This window comes from Phaseolus vulgaris, chromosome 1 (genome assembly GCF_051622355.1).
Source record: "Phaseolus vulgaris cultivar YP4 chromosome 1, ASM5162235v1, whole genome shotgun sequence".
Lineage (NCBI taxonomy): Eukaryota > Viridiplantae > Streptophyta > Magnoliopsida > Fabales > Fabaceae > Phaseolus > Phaseolus vulgaris.
This window is the reverse complement of record NC_143498.1, coordinates 4784690-4803885: the sequence shown is the minus strand read 5'-3', so window position 1 is coordinate 4803885 and position 19196 is coordinate 4784690. Positions and strand designations below refer to the sequence as shown.

Below are 19196 nucleotides of genomic sequence, written 5' to 3'. Positions count from 1 at the left end.
TAGATAAAGATATTTTTGATAATATAGTGTAAGGTTTTAAGTTGCACTGATAATCTTAATCATATAGATGAAGGTATCAAGTAGTGAGGAGTGATGATGATTTATGCTATAACCATGTGAGATTGAGAAAAGTCTCTATGAGGGTTTTTAGAAGCTACCATGTTGGTAATCTAGATTGTCAATAGGTATCAGAATGAAATGTCAACTAATAATCAAACATACCAGTAGATTATATATGTATTGATCTTGGATGTACTTAATGTAATCTTTCGAAAGTCGTCTATGTTTATGTAAATATTGTTGAATTAAAGAAATGACTTAGATGAATATTATTGATAGAGTGAATATGAATGATTGCTTATTTTGTGTTAGCTTATCCAATATATTATTTGTGTGATCTTTTGATATATTATTTACAATGATTGTCAATTGACACATATGGTATGGTGGATGATATGAGGAACATTAATAAACTTATAGAGAGATTGTCCAAATAAATTTACAAAGGAATCGTGCAAATATTTATGTAGGGATACTTTTAAAAAGTTTTTCTTTTTATTTTTGAATGTAATATATTTAAATAATTTTGTTAATATTATGGAATTATATTGGTTGTATATCTTTACTAATATCATATTGACTTATAATGTAATGAGAATTGCCAACTTTGGTAAAATTGACAAATGAAAATATAAAAGATTAAATTTTCACACGTGCAACATACTTACTTCACACGATTAAAATATAGAGGAGTAAAATTACACAATTAATTAAACATATTTTTTTTTTAAAAATTATCAGAGGTGAATGGACGAAAGATGGGGGAAATAAATAGAAAATGCGAAGAAAAAAAAAATAATATAAAAAGAAGATTATTTTGAATGGGTAAATATGAACACCACTATTTTATTAAAAACTGAAACATAGCCATGACGTAATCTGAAATTTGTTTTTGTCAACTATGAGGACCCCTTTTGTAGTATTTGCAACTTTTCAAAAGCATTGGAATGTTGACTTATTTATTAATAGAAAAATTAACTTAAGTTATCGATTAAAATCTACTTAAGAATAAAGCAATAAAAGTGGACAAATGTGCTCTTAAAAAATATAGTTATATATTTCACTCTACTTATAAGGTTTGTATCTATTTATATACTATGAAATGTTCTCATTTCTAGTTGATATGAAATCCCGAACACACATCTTTCATGTTGAGACCATCTAACTCGTGTGTAAGACTATATATTTATGGATCCCATAACAGGTGATAATAGACCTAACAAACTTTTATTATGGTAGACTTTAAAATGACTCTGATATCATATTAAGAAGTGAACTTTAAATATAACTTAGTCTTATAAAACCGACTTATAAGGTTCATGGGAGGTGGCCTCATAAATCAAATATACACTCTCACTAAGTTAGACTTTAAATGACTCTGATACCATATTAAGAAATGAACTTTAAGTCTAATTTAATCTTATAAAACCGATTATGAGATTAAATTTACACTCATCTATACTCATCTATATATTATGAAATATCCTTATTGTTATTTTTACTCTTAAAGGGAAATTTCAATTCAACATATTTATATGTATAGTTTGAGAATATTATTTACACAAAGTGTGAATAAAAGAGTACAAAATGCAAGTTATGAATGGTACAAGAACTAAGAGAGTTGAATTTTATTTTGAATATTAATAGAAATTAGACTAAACCTAAACCAATGAAAGAAACTTTCCATGTTTAGTCTTTGTCTTTTCATTTTCATTTCTTTCCCTTCAATTCCTATATTCAAGCAATCATATTCGGTTTTCCTCAACCAGACCAATGAAAAACAAAGTAGCTAGACATTTCATTTCATGAATTCTATTTCTGTGTATGAACTTCCTGTATCACAGTAGTTCCTCTACAACATATGGCAAGAAACAAATCATTATTATCTTCATGGACGAAGAGAGCATAAGAGCATAGATCACAGTGATCTAGTGGAAGAAGAAATCTCAGATCAAATTCCAAAGTTATGGGAAGAAGACTCCCTAATGAGAATAACATCACATTGACAGATCCATTTCTTTATTTTTCATTCTGCATGGTTGGATTTGCCACAAGCATTACTATAATCACAGCTTTGTGCATTGTAAGGATTCGGAAAAAATCATCACCACCTACCTCAATGTCTGACAATGGTTTAGATAAAGTGGAAAATGTTTTGAATGAATCTACTATCCCACCAACAACAACCTTAGAACATGAACATCCTAGTACCTCAGAGGGATTGGAGAAGACAGCAGAAACACAAAACAATGAGATGTTGGTGAAGGAGTTACCTCTTCCCCCAGCACTGCAGCAGCACCCTCAAGTGAACCCTACATTTGTGAAAAGAGCAACTTCTGAACGTAGGTTGTCTTTTAATCTGAGCAGGAAGGTACCAAGGAGTTTATCAGTGGCAAGAAACTGGGATCAGGGGGGCAATGGTGGATGGAAGAAAGGGACGTTGAAAAGTGATGATCAACCTATGGGGATGAAGACAAAAGAGAAGTTGAAAGCAGATGATTCTGTGTGGATGAAGACCAAAGAGAAGTTGAAAAGAGATGATTCTGTGTGGATGAAAACGATTATACTTGGGGGAAAGTGTGTTCCTGATGAAGAAGATGATGTTGTGATCTATGAAGACAAAGGGAAGAAAATCTCAGCATATCATCCTAGAAAGTCTACCACTGTCTCACTTTCTAGACAGTCTTCTTACCTTAATCCTGCTAATCCTGATGCCCTCTCTGTACACAAATCCTCCGAAGAAATAATCAATAAGACATGTGAGGAGGAAACAATAAAATTATGAATCTCTTTCTCTTTCAAGTTCTTCATCTTATTATTATGTCTTTTATGCTATGTTTGTATTGTTAGGGGAAATTTTTCTTTGTTTATCCGAGTCTTTTGTTATGTGAAGGTCACATTTGACATTGATTAAGTCCAAAGTGCATGGTTAGAATGAATTTTGCAGCACAAATCAAGACATTCCATGTTTATCAGAAGCAACAACAAGATGTTTCTGTGTCATTTAAGGTTATTGACGTAGTTTCTGTGTCATTTAAGTAATTATTGGCTTAAAAAGAAAACTGTTACAAAAAAATAGTTAACAAAATAAAAATAATAGTTAACACATCAGTTTTTATAAGAAAAACAGTTATCAAATGGTAAGTAATGGTAAAATTTATTGATGTAATTAATAAATTTTAAATATTACAAACAACTTCAATTAGTTACATGAATAATTAATTTAAATGTTTGACTTATAGATTAAGACATTCATTTCATAATATATAAATAGTTACAAACCTCACCTTATAAGACCGATTTTACAAAGTTGAGTTGGATTTATAGTCCACTTCTTAATATGGTATTAGAGTCATTTCGAGTTTATCTTAGCGAGAGTTTGTTGGACTTATCAAGTCACTCACTACCATACCATTATTGGACTACCCATAAATATATAGTTTCACATACGAGTTCATGGTTTCAACTTGAACGGGTGTATTGAAAATCTCACGTCAACTAGAGATTAAGAATGTCTTAGTAGTGTTTTTTAATTAGCAATAATGAATAAATAAATATGGAACACTTTAGGGGTGAACCAACCCTTATACAACTTACCAAAAACAGAGTCAGCTAACAAAATACCAACTAAACTACTCTAAGGCCTACCAAACTACTCTAAAACAAGAAGCCCAAAACCATAAACCAGCAAGCTAAAACCCAAATCTAAGTCGAGTTTAGGCAAACCATAGGTTAAAGACACTCATCTGAATAAGAAAAACAAACAGATGAAATCCAAGACCAAACCTTCAATTAAGTCAAAGAGAAATTCACCTTTAAACCAAATGCCTACTCAAAACAACTTAAAATAACCTTAATGATAAACACGCTTTTAATATTCGCTTGACAGAAAACAGCTTATCATCTGCGTGTTGAAGCAAATTAACATTGACCTTCTTGCTCCCAACCTCTAAACTCTTTAAAAAACCAGTCTCGTCAGCTTTTCTAGAAACCCCAGCCAATCCTTCAGACACTATAAGAAAAAAAAAACGGGGCAAGAGGATCACATTGTCTCAAACCCTTCAGAGGAGAGAATTCCTTAGTCAGACTCCCATTAATAAGAACAGAAACTGTAGCAGATTCCAAACAAGCTTTAATCCACAAAATCCACTTATCACAAAATCCCAACCTGCCTAACATGTAATAAATAAACTCTCACTTCACTGAATCATATGCCTTCTCATAGTCCATCTTAAAAAATACACAAGACTTCTTCTTCCTCTAGTACCTCATTGGTCACAAGGACGCTATCCATTAACCTCCGACCTTCAATGAAAGCATATTGCCTTAAGTTTACTGATCACCTTTTTCATCCTCAAAGAAAGCAACTTTGAAATAATTTTATATCAGCATCCAACCAGGGAAACGGGTCTAAAGTCACCAAGTTGTTGAGGATTATCTAACTTAGGAGCCAAACAAATAAAAGAAGCATTTGTGCCCCTGGTCCACTTACCATATTCCGTAAAATCATTCATAGTCAGGATGATATCCTTCTTAATAATATCCCAGCTAAATTTTATGAAACCGAAGTTAAAGTCGTCCGAACCAGGACTTTTCAACCTATCACAACTCCAAATCATATTCTTAACATCTTCTTCCGAAAAAGATCCTGCCAACATATCATTATCAGCCTAAAAAATAGTATTAAACTTAACATTATCTAACCTAACCTAAGGCCCGTTGATTCGTTCAAATCTGGTCTTGAAAAAGTCTCTAACCTTATCTTTAATAACTTCCTTATTCTCTTACCAATCACGGTTAACATAGAGACCGTTAAAACTATTCTTCACCCTTCTCCACTTTACAACCTAATGGAAGTACTTTGTGTTTAGATTGCCTTGTTTCAACCATTTGAGGCGTGCTTTCTGATGAAAAACAACTTCTTGTTTAATCAAATTTCTATTTTGTTCAGCCAACAATAATTTCCTCTCCTCCCTACCTGCCGCATCTAAAGAATCTTCATCATCACGGGCATTCAAATCTTGAATTTTCTTTTGAAGCACCTCCCCCAACAGATTTACATTCCCAAAAGAATCTCTATTCCAGATTTTTAAATATGATTTTAGCCTTTTTAGTTTTTCTTTTATAACAAACAGCCCTCTGCCATGCACCTCATAACTGAGCCATTTGTTGCATACAAAATCACGAAACTGCCATCACTCTGCCATATATCCAGACTTCTAAAAGGTTTTAGCTTACAATTATCTTTTAACATAAGAGCACAGTGATTAAAGACCGATCTACTTAGAACCCATTGTTTACTATTCGGCCAAAAATCGAACCACTTCTTCGAGACCAACACCCTGTCAATTATACTTTTAACAAACTCATTCGGTTTATACCAGATAAATTTTCTGCCGATCATCGGAATATCCAACAAATTTGATTGTTCAATAAAGTTATTGAACTCACTTATTTCTTTACTGTAATCTAACATAGAAGATACACTTTTTCTCTCCTCTTTTCTCTTGATAGCATTAAAATTCCCTAAAACGCACCAACCCTTTGTTTGATTGAGACTTCCTGATTTCGCTAATTTCATCCCAAACAAGTTTCTTTTCCCTCAACGAACCAGAATAATAAACATTTACAATTGTAACCTGTATCCCACCGGCAATCTTCCATTCCCATTCAATAACAGAAAAGCTACTCCTATTGTATGATTTGGATAATTAGAAACAGTTTTTTCTCCACATCGTAATTAATCCACCTACATTATTGATAGCTCCAATTTCAACGCATTCAATTTCATTGGAACCCCATAATTGAAAACACTTTTCTGCACCAAACTTAGAACATTTTGATTCCCGAAGACAAACCATTCCAACTTGTTTCTTACCAATCAAGTCACTAAGATATCTTTTTTTAACTCCACCACCTAATCCCCTTATATTCAGACTAATTATTTTCATCATCAGAAACACACACCTCCCGCCTTCTACTTAATCTCTGGCTTCCATAAATTGTAAAGAATTTAAAACCCCATCCTCCTCGCCAGTAATCGAAAAACCCAGCTCCTTCCCAAACTTCCAAATATTTTGAGCTTCAGATGCATGGTTTTTAAACCAAAACATTTTGTTACAATTTCTAACCACACTATCAGAGATAGAAGAACTGGTGTTCTCAGATCTCGACTTCGCTAAGAAAGTAAGTGGGTACAAACCTCACCTTATAAACCGGTTGTATAAGATTAAATTAGGCTTAAAGTTCACTTCTTAATATTAAATATTAATAATTATTTTATATAAAAAAAATTTATATTATGTAAACTTCATCATTATTTAAAAAAAACTAAAATATTATCATAATTTATTTACTTTGTCTTTGTTCTTCTAAATTATGTGACAAAAATTCAGTTTAATTCTATAATCAGCCTAAGCCTAAATGTGTATAATGTATTATTCACTCTATTGTTTATATTGTTTGAGTTGTTTATTGTTAAACATGATCTTAATAAGTAAAAGTATAATTTTAAATTAAATTATTCAAAGAAAGAAAGAACTCCCCTTTTATTTTTTATTTATTTTTTAATCCAAAATACTCCAAACATATTTTTTATCTCAACTTTATCTTTAGTACTTCCTTTATCTATTTTTTTTTACCCTTCTCACTTTAAATAAAAACATTAAATATAAAGTTGTGTGGTGGCATGGGAGGATCCGAGGATGAAAGTGGAAGTCCTTGGATTATAGGGCCCTATACCAAGTTAAGTTAAATTTACTTTTTACTTTTATATTATTGTAATAATTAATTATTCAATTATTCAATTTTTTTGTTTTTTTGTTTTTCTCATCTTTCTCTTTCTCTGAACCCTTCAAATCAAATAAGATGGTCCAACAGCAGTTTAAACATAAAGGCATTTCTCCTTCGGAATAAAATGGTCCACTCTATGTCTTTTCTTTTTCTCCCTTTCAGAACATGGAAATTACAAAGCCAGAATTTTACATAGTTTTTAGACAAAAACAAAAAAGAGAAAGAGAAGTGTCAGATTAATTTTAAACGTTTTTCTAAATTTAAAGAATTAAGTTACGAATTGCCATGTAAGATAATTTTTTTTAACTTTTGAAACGATAATTTTCAAGTTATATTAAGTTGATAAGTTACATAAAAAAATTGATTAATAATATTTTTAATATTATAAATAGTTTTTAATATGATATTACTAAAAAAAATTATTTCATAAAAATTAATTTTAGAGATAAAAAATAATTCATTGTTATATTGATTAAATTAAATATTATTTTATAAATTAAAAAAAAAAAAATTAGTATTTAATTAACTATCAAGGTTTTAGCTATAAAATATCTATATAATTGGTAGTTAAATTTTGATAACAAGTTAGATTCCAATTTAAAAATTCTTTATCAATAATATAAACTAATTTAGATATTAATTATTTTTTTAGTTTTTAAAATAATATTTAATTTAATCTATATAATAATTAATTATTATTTTTCTTTAAAACTGATTTTTATTTAATAATTTTCTATTAATATTTGTTCCTTTAAAATTTGGTAGTTAGGATAATTACTAATATTATTGTTTATAAATAGAGATTTGTGAAATTGTAGTGTTGGAAAAAAATTGAAAATCAATCCAAAGTTATACCAATTTATTTCTAGATTTAATGGTTCTGATTTTTAACTAATCGATTTAATTCCATTTTCGTATAAAAAATAAGAATTGATCCAAACCACTAATTTTGTTGAAATATAATGTTATATATTTTGATTAATTAAGCATATACATGAATGCAGTATTGAGAGATTGTTATACAGTTTAATTATATTGTGATTGTAATGAAATTATATTTATTAGTGGTAACATTATGTAAATTTTTTTTCATAAATATAGGAACAAGTTGACAGAATAAATAAGACAAGTAAAATACAAATTTTTCATTAGTAGGTTTCTTTACTTAAAAAATTTATTTTATAAAATATTTAATATTTTTATAGTAATAAAAATCATAAAAATTGATTTAAACCAAACTACAAGGCATTCATTAAATTTTATAATTAAATTAAAATGGAACCAAATTAAATCTCATTTCATTTTTAGATTTGATTTAGATTATTTTTAAATAAAAAATAAATTAAATTGAGCTACGATCACCCCGGATATAATTATGCCTGATTTTAATTTGGTAATATTTTATTTAAATTTTAGGCAGTTTTTAGCATTTCTTTAAAGTCAACATCATTAATTATATTTAGTTTAATATTCAAAATAAAAAAATATTAAGTAAACTAATAAAAGAATAAAATTCAAATTAATATAACCATGTTAGAGACAAAATACAATAAAGTAGTGTATTTATTATTTTGTGTGAATACAATTTTTACATATTCTTTTCTTGTAATTTGTTATGATGATCATTAATTTTATGTTAATTTTGTTAAATAATCATTTTATTTTATCTGTAAGGAAATATTTAAAGAATAAAGTCTTACTATTTCATATAATATAACTCTTCTCTTTAATTTTTTTTCAGGACTCATTTATAATATTTAATTTAATTATTATGGGTTCTATTATGTCATATTATTTATAATATATATTTTTTTTAATTTGTATCTTAATATAAAAAATTTATAAGATTTATTCTCTTAATATTTCACTAAAAAATTATAACATAAAAAATAATTTTAGAGACTAAAATAATTAATTAATACTTAACTAAATTAAAGATCATTTTATAAATTAAATAAATTATTGGTATATAAAATAATTTTTATTATTAATAAAAATTTATAAAATAATTTTTAAATTGATATTTAATCATTAGATACTAAAATTTTAGTTATAAACTAAATTATTTTAAATAATTTGTAAAATTTTAAAATAATATTTAATTTAGTTAATATAGTGATTAATTATATTTTATCTTTAAATTTGGTGGTAATAGTTTTTTTATAGTTTTTTTTATAATTTTTTATTTGATTGTTAATAGAAATATATATTTTTAAGATATAAAAATAATATTTTATTATATTTTAATGAGAAGTCAAACATATAAAATATAATATTTTATTATATTTTAATAAGAAGTCAAACATATATTATAAAAATAATATTTTATATATATATATATATATAATTGAACGTGTGAATTCTGTAATGGAAATGTTTTTATATTTTATTATAAATCAAACATTAATTTTCGTCTGTTTAAATTCTTTTTTTCAAAAATATTGTTATTATTTTAACTTTTTTTCACATAGTATTATGTATTTTCTGATCCCAATACTCTTTTTAATAAAATAGTTTATCATCTAATCTCAGTAAAATATCAGTTATATTCCTCTTTGAATTCTTAAAATAATAAGGATATAATTAATAAAACAACCATGAATACATTTTAGAATTTTACAAAATCACTTATAAAGAAACAAAATTTGAATATAAAATGTACAATTAAAAAGGAATAAAGGGATAATATTAGTTTAAATTTTGATAATAAAAGTTAGATGGAAACAGAACCATTTGTAAGAATAAGGAACTGAAGTTATAGAATTTATATTCTTCAACTATGAGAGAGAATCACAGTGTTTGAATTCAAAACTCACTAATCAGATCTTATTATTAATTGCATTCATTATGACTCTTTTAAATTTTGAATTAGAGTGAAAGCAAATGAACTAATATAACCACTTTTGCATTCAGTAACTCTTCTCTCACTTCCTTTTTCTTCTTCTTCTTCATTCCAAAACCTTTTCACTTTTTCTTTCTTTCCCCATATGAAGAGGGTCCCCTCACAACAAAATCATCAGATCTTCGCAACTCCGAAACGACGTAGTCCCAATGGAGCGGGAGATAACAAGACATGTCTGTTGTCCGTTTCATGTTTGAATTTCAAATCTTGGAAAACGGCACGCACGACACTAACCCACGACCAATCAAAAACATTAAAACTTCCACATTCTTCTCTCTCCAACTTAATCACTACCCATCTCAGTTTAACTCACAACTCATTAATCACAAACCCAAAAAGAATCTCTCTTCATTAAATCCCATTTCCCCCTGCCTTAAAACAAGCCAAAGTTTGCGTTTTTAGCATAGAACAGTTTCGCCAGCCAAATGGGTGCTTCTGGAAAATGGGTGAAGGCGTTGATCGGACTTAACTCCAAGAACGAACTTGTAAGTTGATTGTTGTTTCTTGCTACCAAGCAACCGTTTTTATTTTACTGTTGTTGTTTTGGTGGCAATTGAGCGAGGAAGAAACTGTTGGGTGGTTTCAGGGGGGGAAGAAGAAGAAGTGGAGGCTGTGGAAGAGTTCTTCTGCAGGGGAGAACAGATCTCAAGACTTCGACTATGGCAGTGTTGCTTCCGATTCTTTCACCGCTGCAGTGGCCACAGTTGTCAGAGCTCCACCTAAGGATTTCAAACTCCTCAAGAAAGAATGGGCTGCCACAAGAATCCAAACTGCTTTCCGCGCCTTCTTGGTATGTGTTACGGTTTGAATTCGGATCTAAGTCGACTCCAAAAGCTAATTCATCATGCAGGACACAATTTTCACTTACTTTATATGCATTGCTTTGACTATGTTACTAGTCAATGTTGGATCTCAAATCTTGTGCCACAACTTGATTTCATGCTGTTTTTCATTCATTCAACTCAGTGTACAATGAATGATTATAAATTGTTGCGACTGCTGCAATGGTGATTGTGACTTGTAGTTGTAGCGTGAAATTTTACATGATTGCTGGAACAGTGTTGTTGTGTTCTGCAATTCAGAACACTGTTCTTGAAATTTGCTTGTTGTGTTGGATTTTTATGATTGGGTTGTTATGATTGTAGGCAAGAAGGGCATTGAGGGCGTTGAAGGGAGTGGTGAGGCTTCAAGCTCTTGTGAGGGGTAGACTTGTGAGGAAGCAGGCTGCAGTCACATTGAGGTGCATGCAGGCCTTGGTTCGTGTCCAGGCACGTGTGAGGGCGCGGCGCGTGCGAATGTCCTTGGAGGGCCAAGCAGTGCAAAACATGCTCAATGAACGCCGCACCAAGGCTGAACTCTACAAGGAAGCTGAGGTACCATCTCATGAATTCTTCACACAAAAGTTACATACAATTTTTAAGATGTTGTTAGTGTTTTTCACTGATCAGAATTGGAGATTCATCTCTAAAAGAAACTTTTGTTACATGAATCTTCACCAAGGTAAAACACCAATCATAAATAATTACGGAAGATTACCAAAAAAGCATGCAAGGAATTACCTAGACTTAACTTAATGCAGATCTTTAGATGTTTCTGGTACTGTTTTAATCGAAATTTTTGTTTTCTATAACCTTTGCTGACTTAAAAATGTAATTTTAATTAGAGTACTACACTAAAAACATTTAACCTGTGTTTGTTTTATAACGGGGTCAATCAAAAAGTAAAATTGAAATGGCCTCTTGTCTGGTTTTTAGTTGGTCTGATTATAAACTGAGTTTAACTGCAGTTTTGCCTTGAAACTTTCAAATGGAGTGAATGGAGGATCACCGTTTGTACTTGTCTGCAAACTTTATCTAAACACGAGCTTAAGAAATTGCATACAAGTTTTGTCAAATTCCTAAACCATCACCCTTGCCATACAAAATTGTTTTGCACACCGCACCTCTACAGAAGATTTTGTGAGAAACATGTGTTTGTGAACTCGTGTGCAGGATGGTTGGTGTGATATCAAAGGATCATTGGAAGATGTCAAGACAAAACTACAAATGAGGCAAGAGGGAGCTTTCAAGAGGGAGAGAGCAATTGCATACTCTCTTGCCCACAAGGTAGTACCTACCAACAGATTGAGAAAATATGCAACTTTTACTATTCCTGCTTACTAGGAAACACGTTTAACAGTTGGTTTTTGCAGCAATGGAGATCAACAGCCTTTTCAAATTCAAGAGCAAACACCTCTCTCAAGAAGCAAGAGATAGACAAGGCTAACTGGGGATGGAGTTGGTTGGAACGTTGGATGGCAGCAAAGCCATGGGAGAGTAGATTGATGGAACAAACTCATCATCATGCTGATGCCACAGAGCAAACTCCTCCACCAAAGAAATGCGTGGACTCCTCAAATTCAAAAAATATTTCAGAACCATGCAATGTCAAAGTCAGAAAGAACAATGTGAGCATAAGGGTTTCAGCTATACCTCCCCATATTGGGCAAGCCACTCGTTCATCCTCAAGTCCTAGTTCAGAGTTTCACTATGATGAGAGCTCTAATTCATCTTCAATATGCACATCCATGACACCAATATCTGGGAGTGTTTCATTGCATTGTGAGAGGACAGAGGATAGTAACAACAGTAGTAGTACTAGGCCAAGTTACATGAACCTGACAGAGTCAACCAAGGCAAAGCAGAAAAGCAGCAGTCATCAAAGCAATAGATCTCAGAGGCAACAGTCCATGGATGAGTTCCAGTTTCTGAAAAGAACAGCGGTTTTCTCAAATGGAGATTCCAAAAGCAGTGGTGCTTCTGACCCTTCAACCAACTTTTGTAGGCCACTTTACCTACCCACCTACATGGATAAGAAGCCACGGTGAAATGGACGATTCAATTGATTGATTGTTCATATGTATTTATTTCCATGAAGTTCAACACTTCAACATCTTGTTGTTCAATGGTCTCTGAATTTAATTACAACTGTAGCAGTAGCTTTTGTGCTTTCCCTCCGCAATACTCTACTTTAGAGATCTGCATTTGTGTAATCAATTGTTAATTTTTGTGGGTAGTATCATGATATATATATCAAGAGACTGCAGAAGGCCTAAACAAAAGAAAAATAATTGAAGGGTGAGATTTGTTGTACTTAAAAGCCTGAAGGTTCTTCCATTTAATAACTAGTTTTTTAAATTAGACTCTTCTCTTCTGTTATAAGTCTTGATAATAGGTGTTTTTATTGAAACTAATAACTATTTATAGGTTGGATTAAGGTGTAAATTGGATGTTCATAGATGAGTGGAGATGTTTCAAAGAGTGAAAATTATTGTGGATATCATGATCTTTAAGCCTTTGTTTGAAAGAGGGTGGGACTGGAAATTGAAGGAAGAGAGGGGAAAGAGTGGAAAGTTTTGTATATGAAAAGTAATTTGACAGCTAGTGAATTTGAGTGAAAAAAAATTGTAGTCGTAAATGATACGATTGATGTGATTTTTTTTATAAAAAAATTAATTGTGTTATTTATTCATTTACTTAAATATCCTTGATATGAAATTGTTGAAGAGTTGAATTTAAATAAAGATAAATGTTGATATATGAAAGTTGACACATGTATTTCTATATTTGGATAGAAAATTGAAATGAGATTTGTTTTACAACCAATATTATGAAGTTAATGATATTATTGTATTGTTAATTGATTTACGAAAATTTAATAGGTAAAATAATTTTTTAATTTTAATTAAAAAATATTTATAAATAAAAGTTGATATTGATTGTTATTGCTTGAAAATTGTAATTGAAGACAAATTTGACTATCAAATATTTCTACCAATATTATTAGGTGAACAAAATTTTCGTAAATATAATTGATATCATGTAGATGGTAAAATAAGACTAGTCTTAGACATGCATAAAACATCTTAATACGAATGCAAATGAAATAAAGGTCACTTACAACAATTAAAATAAAATAAAAAGTTTGAGAATAAGCATTCAAATAACAAAGCAACACAAATACAAGACACAATAAGAAATAACAACCAAGTTGAAGACTATGGTATACTATATATAAGCTCTTGAATCTTGTCTTCAACATTATCAATTCTCTAGTGAACATGCTCCATACCATTATGAAGGTTGCGAGAAAAGTTATTCATACCTAGTTGCAGCTCTCATATACCTTGTTACAAATGTTGTATACCTCCCCATATTTTGTTTCACATGTTCTCATCTTGAGGGAGTTCATCGTCATCTTTTGGCACGTCCAATTCTTCATCGTCATTATTAGGGTTTTTCTTCTTGTTGTTGCTCTAGAGAATGGTGAGGATTCTCATGTTTCCATTGACCATTGACGTTGACCACATTTAATTTCTTCAAGGATTTTTCAGTTAAAAAATGAACCCTCCATAATTTGGTGCAGGACTCCAATTTCAAGTTCAAATCTACATACAATAGTATTTGAGATATAAGAAGAAGGTACATAAGAGGCATGTTATTTGACTTACATTTGCGCATGTGTCAAATGATTGTGGTGTTGACAATTTTACCGCAAGTGTGCAATAATAATTCGTTTCTAAGGGCGAATGTCTAACCCACAAGGAACAATTATTTAAAATTCTAATAGTAGCATTCATTAAGTATAAGAATATATACAATAATTTAATTTATGATATTGACATAAGTTTGCATGAAAATTAAATGAAAACAAAATAAATGAGTAAAATAATTCAATTAAGAAAATTGAGAATGACATTAATCCTTCTTACTCGTGTAGTTTTAATGAATGGACACATATAACATTCCATCTTGAATGACATTGATGCATTCCTCGCATACAAAATTATTAAGATTGTCTCTTAAATATCGATTTCTCGCATATTTATAAAAACTTTTTATCATTACGAACAAATGTTATAAAGCAATTAACATTTCAAATTTATTCTTAACATTCAAATATGTTAAACATTATCATTTATAAGGTTGAGTTAAGCTTAAAGTGCACTTTTTTAATACAAAGGATAAAAATGGTGACAATGGTATAAGTTCCAATTTGGTGTATTTAAATCTTCAAAGTTTTTCTATCTAATGAATTAGTTTTTCTTTAATAGGACTCTTCTTATGTTAAGTCCTAACATCCAACAATCCACTGGGAGAATCTGTTTTCTGTAAAAGAGCATGCTTTTTCTTTTATAAAATCTGCATAGAAGCTCAATATCCTATAAATATTGTTTACTTAGATCTGAGCTTATACTTGTTTGAATTAGCGTATATTTTGCTATGTTACAATCACAAGTACAATCTAGTTGGTATCATATCCACTTTATTGTGTTCTTCTTATGACTCTAAGCTTGACACCATGCTTGAAGTTGAGAACCATTCCATATTCCATTTCTACAGGCTTTTCCATGTTTAGGGAATGTCGAAACACATATTTCCTGTACAAATGAATGAGAGTAAGCTTGAGCTCTTGTAGGGAAAATTTCTGACCAATACATGCCCGAGGACCAATTCCAAATGGTATGAATGCATAAGGATGCCTTAGTTTCATTTCTTCACATTTGGGGTCAAACCTCTCTGGTTTAAACTTCTCTGGATCTGGAAAATTTCTTGGATCTTTTGCTAGAACTCCAAGAGCTAACCATACCCACGTTCCCTGCTCATTTACAAAACTGCATCAGTGATGACATGACTTTCAAAACCCTCCATCAAGTTTATACAATGTCTGTCAAGTGAAAGTGGAAAGTCTTGCACATGTACTAGAAGAAATTCAGACTAATTTATAGCAATGTAAGAATGAAACTATTTACAAATTAGAAATCATTTAAGGTATATGCTTTTTATGGTATGTTTGGTTTATGGAGTAAAAGGTAAGAAAAAGAGTAAAAAATGTGATGATTTTACTCGTTATTTGATTGAATTAGTTGAAGAAAGAATGTGTATGTAGAAAATGACAAATATTCTACATAAAACCAAGATGTATAACATGTGATAACACTTCTTATCTTTATACTCTTATAAGCTCTTATCTCCCTTGTTATTTCCAAAATGTAGAGAAAATAACTAACAGTGTAAACACTCTTTACATTGTTTTGTGCATATATTATTTTCTCTTTACATATAATCCTCCAATGATATAAAAAAGTTATACCTTTGGAAGAAGGTAACCTCCTATCTCTACCTCATTTGATGTTTCTCTTGCAACCAATGGGGAGACAGTGTAAAACCTCATGGCCTCTTTAATAACCTGCATTGATTAAATTGAGAATTTGACATCATGATTGGTTATTCATTGTAAACTCAAAGTATGAATCTTACATTTCAGCAAATATCAGTATGAGCTGACCTGATCAAGATAAGGAAAACTATCATGCAGATCTTGAGCAGTGGGAATCTTATGAGTTGGACCAAATTCATCAATCTCTTGAAGTAACTTTTTCTCAACTTCTAGGTGAGCAGCAACCAAGTAGACAATGGATGACAAGGTAAAGGCTGTGGTAGCTGACCCAGCAAGTAAGTGCTCATAAGTAACAGCACTAATGTATTCAGGTGAAAACACATTTTCTGATACAATCTTTGATTCTCTTGCATTCAAAATTAGTGATAAGAAGTTTTTTGAAGTTCGGTTCTTGTCCTCCATTCTCCTCTTCACAATCTCATCAAGACGACCACTCAGTTTCTCATTAATACTCTCTATTTTCCTGTCCATTGTACCAGCTATTCTCTTTAGAATCTGCCTAAATGGCTCCTGAAGTATTGGAGCAAGTAGACCAAGTATAATGGAGAAGGAACCAGACAAGTCCATCTTAAGTTGTGTTGTGGAGTAGATGTGTTGATTGATGAAATCTGATACTTCTTCATCATCATTATCCCCATCATCACCATTTTTCACACTGCTAACACTCTTGATTGATTCACAAACTGAATTGGGCTTAGAGAGGCCAAAGTTGACACCAAATGCTGCCTCTCCAATCACATCAGTTGCTAGCCTTAGGGAAAGATTGGAAAAGATCATGTCCTCATTTGGGGTGTCAAGATTTTGTGTTGCAGATTCTATGAATGATTGCATCATTGGCACTAAACTAGCCAAGTGTGATGGTTGATACACCGATAATATGGTGTTTCTCATGGTAGACCATCGTGAGTCCCTACACATCATCATTGCATGATCAATTTCTTTTCTATACTTTAATCTTGTACATCAAACATTGTTCTCACCACAGGACAAAGATCTTGGAAAACCATTGGATTGCAAGGAATCTTCTATTGGTTAATAAACAACATTTTTATAACTTATTACTAAGAAGGAGATTTTAAGTTTAATTTAACTTCATAAATCGACTTATAAGGTGAGTTTTGCATAAAGATGAAATGTCTCAATCTTTAGTCGACGTGTGATATACAATACTTATATAATATGTAAAGAAATATAATTATTTGAAATATCTTCTAATATGTGAAAAATATGCTTAATTATTATCCTTTATGCATACCTGGTGAAGAAGAGGCCTTTTTGATGAAGAGGTGAGGCAGAAATAGGAGAGGGAATGCTTCTGTTTGGAATGTCTTTGAATTTCTTAATTCCCACCTCTTTACATAGCTCTGGATCTGCTACCAAGATTAGTGGTTGTCTTCCCATGTGAAATCTGCTCCATTAAACAAGTAGGAACAAGATCATTTACAGTAAAGTGAAAATCTTGGAATAAAGAATTGACAAAGTTGGTGAGAAGGGACAAAAAGCAATTATTTTATATGGATTGATAAGCAGGAAATGAAGTAGCAATTATTTTATCAAGCATTATGATTCTATGATAACAATGTTCATGTATACAATGATGCAAGAAATTTAACACACTTAATCAACTTAAAAATATTTTAAATAAATATTTAACTGGAAAAATGGTATATTTTAAATGTCAACTCAAACCGCGTAAACCCAACAAACTCTTTATTAAAATAAACTATAAATAACTTTATTACTATATTCACAAGCAGAATTTAAGTCTAACTCAATTTTTTAAAACCAACTTATAAAATAAGATTTGCACGTGAAATATCAGGATCTCCAATATTTAATTCAATCACTTTTATTTTTGTTTTACACTTTTATCACTATACCTACTTCTTCCCAGGAAATATGCATGTCCCACCACCACCACCATAACACATACCTTCACAAGTCAACCATATATAACCCCATCATTACATGACCAAATATGATCCACACCCAACACAATTTTGAGGCTTTTGAATTTGATATATTCAAAAGTTGGATATAATGCCAACAATAACAGCTTTATTGAGGGAAGGAGAAGAAAATGAGAATGAGGTTAAGAAATGAAATTGAGGATGATTCAGTGATAAGATAGTTAAACTCAACTTCTTATTATTGTTATTATGGTGTAAATGAGTAGAAAGTAGAAACCTGTAAATTGGGCCATATTGCTTGGCAAGGAGTGAGAAGACATCAGGGCCATATTTGGCCAGCAAGGGAAGGTGTCCTACAAGAGGCAGAGATGGTGGGCCTGGAACTTTCCTTAGCCCCCAATAGGGCCCATAAAGATAACCCAATAACCCTCCTAGTAAAGCAAGCAGGGTGATCATGGCTACACATGGAAAAGGATATGAACATTCCAATTGCATGAACACCATTTTTATTTTGGCATGAGAGGGATAGAGAGTGAGGTTTTGGTTGTTGAATTTGAAGGGGTGGTGGTGGGGTTGTAGTCTCACCTTCATGCTTGGGGTTTTATATTGTGGTGGTGGTGAGAAAGGATTATGAACATTATGAACACCAACATCAAGAGTGGGGATGCTATTTTGTCCCTTAGTGAATCATGATAACCAATTAGATACACTGTACCCAATACATTACCTTTTCTTTATTATTATATTTATATAACACAAATATGAATATTAAATATTTGTGTTATTAATTTTTTTGAGTTAAAATATCTTTTTCATCCCCTTACTGAAAGGTGAAATTGGTTTTGGTCTTCCGTCCAAACTTTAGACTTTGTGAATACTTGTAGTAAGAAACTATTAGAATGAATTCTTATTAGTATTTTTTAAGTGACAAACGAATCTTCAGTGTAATCTGAAATACTAAAATATTTCATGTAAATGTTATAATATTATAATATACTAAAATGAGCAAGAACTCATTCTAATAATTTTCTTATTACAACTATTCAAGATATCTAAAATTTGGATAAATTTGGACTAATGACAAAAATCAATTTCTGGACGAAAAAAATATTTATTTATTTTTATATAATTTCTTAATCATTAAATGTATTTAGGAATGTTAAAGTAGCTCTATTAGAAATTTTATAACTCTCTATTGGTTAGAGATGTTAAGTATTTTTTGTTCATAACTTATTTAATATAGGGTACAATTAAAAACAATTTATTATAAGTTCACTCAATCCACTTATTCATTATAATTTGAAAATATTGTT

The 19196-nt window shown here is 30.7% G+C and overlaps 2 protein-coding genes across 2 annotated transcripts; one reads left to right on the top strand and one right to left on the bottom strand.

Annotated features, from left to right (window-relative positions):
- Nucleotides 1-9717: 9717 nt before the first annotated feature.
- LOC137816649 (protein IQ-DOMAIN 6) lies at nt 9718-12911 on the top strand. Its single transcript, XM_090298595.1, has 5 exons — nt 9718-10239; nt 10341-10544; nt 10900-11127; nt 11746-11859; nt 11946-12911. Exons 1-5 carry the CDS (start codon nt 10180-10182, stop codon nt 12618-12620), a joined length of 1281 nt encoding a protein of 426 aa, XP_090154721.1. The 5' UTR covers nt 9718-10179; the 3' UTR covers nt 12621-12911.
- Nucleotides 12912-14895: 1984 nt separating this feature from the next.
- LOC137816648 (cytochrome P450 711A1) lies at nt 14896-18490 on the bottom strand. The gene is made up of 5 exons (XM_068619881.2): nt 18161-18490; nt 17229-17381; nt 16082-16883; nt 15887-15982; nt 14896-15391 (listed from the first exon to the last, which is right to left on the bottom strand). Exons 1-5 carry the CDS (start codon nt 18472-18474, stop codon nt 15059-15061), a joined length of 1698 nt encoding a protein of 565 aa, XP_068475982.1. The 5' UTR covers nt 18475-18490; the 3' UTR covers nt 14896-15058.
- Nucleotides 18491-19196: the final 706 nt, after the last annotated feature.

What these genes read in the sequence shown, in the direction of transcription:
- LOC137816649 (XM_090298595.1), top strand. Translation starts at nt 10,180, where the DNA reads ATGGGTGCTTCTGGAAAATGGGTGAAGGCGTTGATCGGACTTAACTCC. An exon ending in TTAACTCCAAGAACGAACTT is followed by an intron (nt 10,240 to 10,340) that starts GTAAGTTGATTG and finishes GGGTGGTTTCAG; the next exon opens with GGGGGGAAGAAGAAGAAGTG. An exon ending in CATACTCTCTTGCCCACAAG is followed by an intron (nt 11,860 to 11,945) that starts GTAGTACCTACC and finishes TGGTTTTTGCAG; the next exon opens with CAATGGAGATCAACAGCCTT.
- LOC137816648 (XM_068619881.2), bottom strand. Translation starts at nt 18,474, where the DNA reads ATGAAGGTGAGACTACAACCCCACCACCACCCCTTCAAATTCAACAAC. An exon ending in CAATATGGCCCAATTTACAG is followed by an intron (nt 17,382 to 18,160) that starts GTTTCTACTTTC and finishes TTAATGGAGCAG; the next exon opens with ATTTCACATGGGAAGACAAC. An exon ending in GAGGTTACCTTCTTCCAAAG is followed by an intron (nt 15,392 to 15,886) that starts GTATAACTTTTT and finishes GTAAATGAGCAG; the next exon opens with GGAACGTGGGTATGGTTAGC.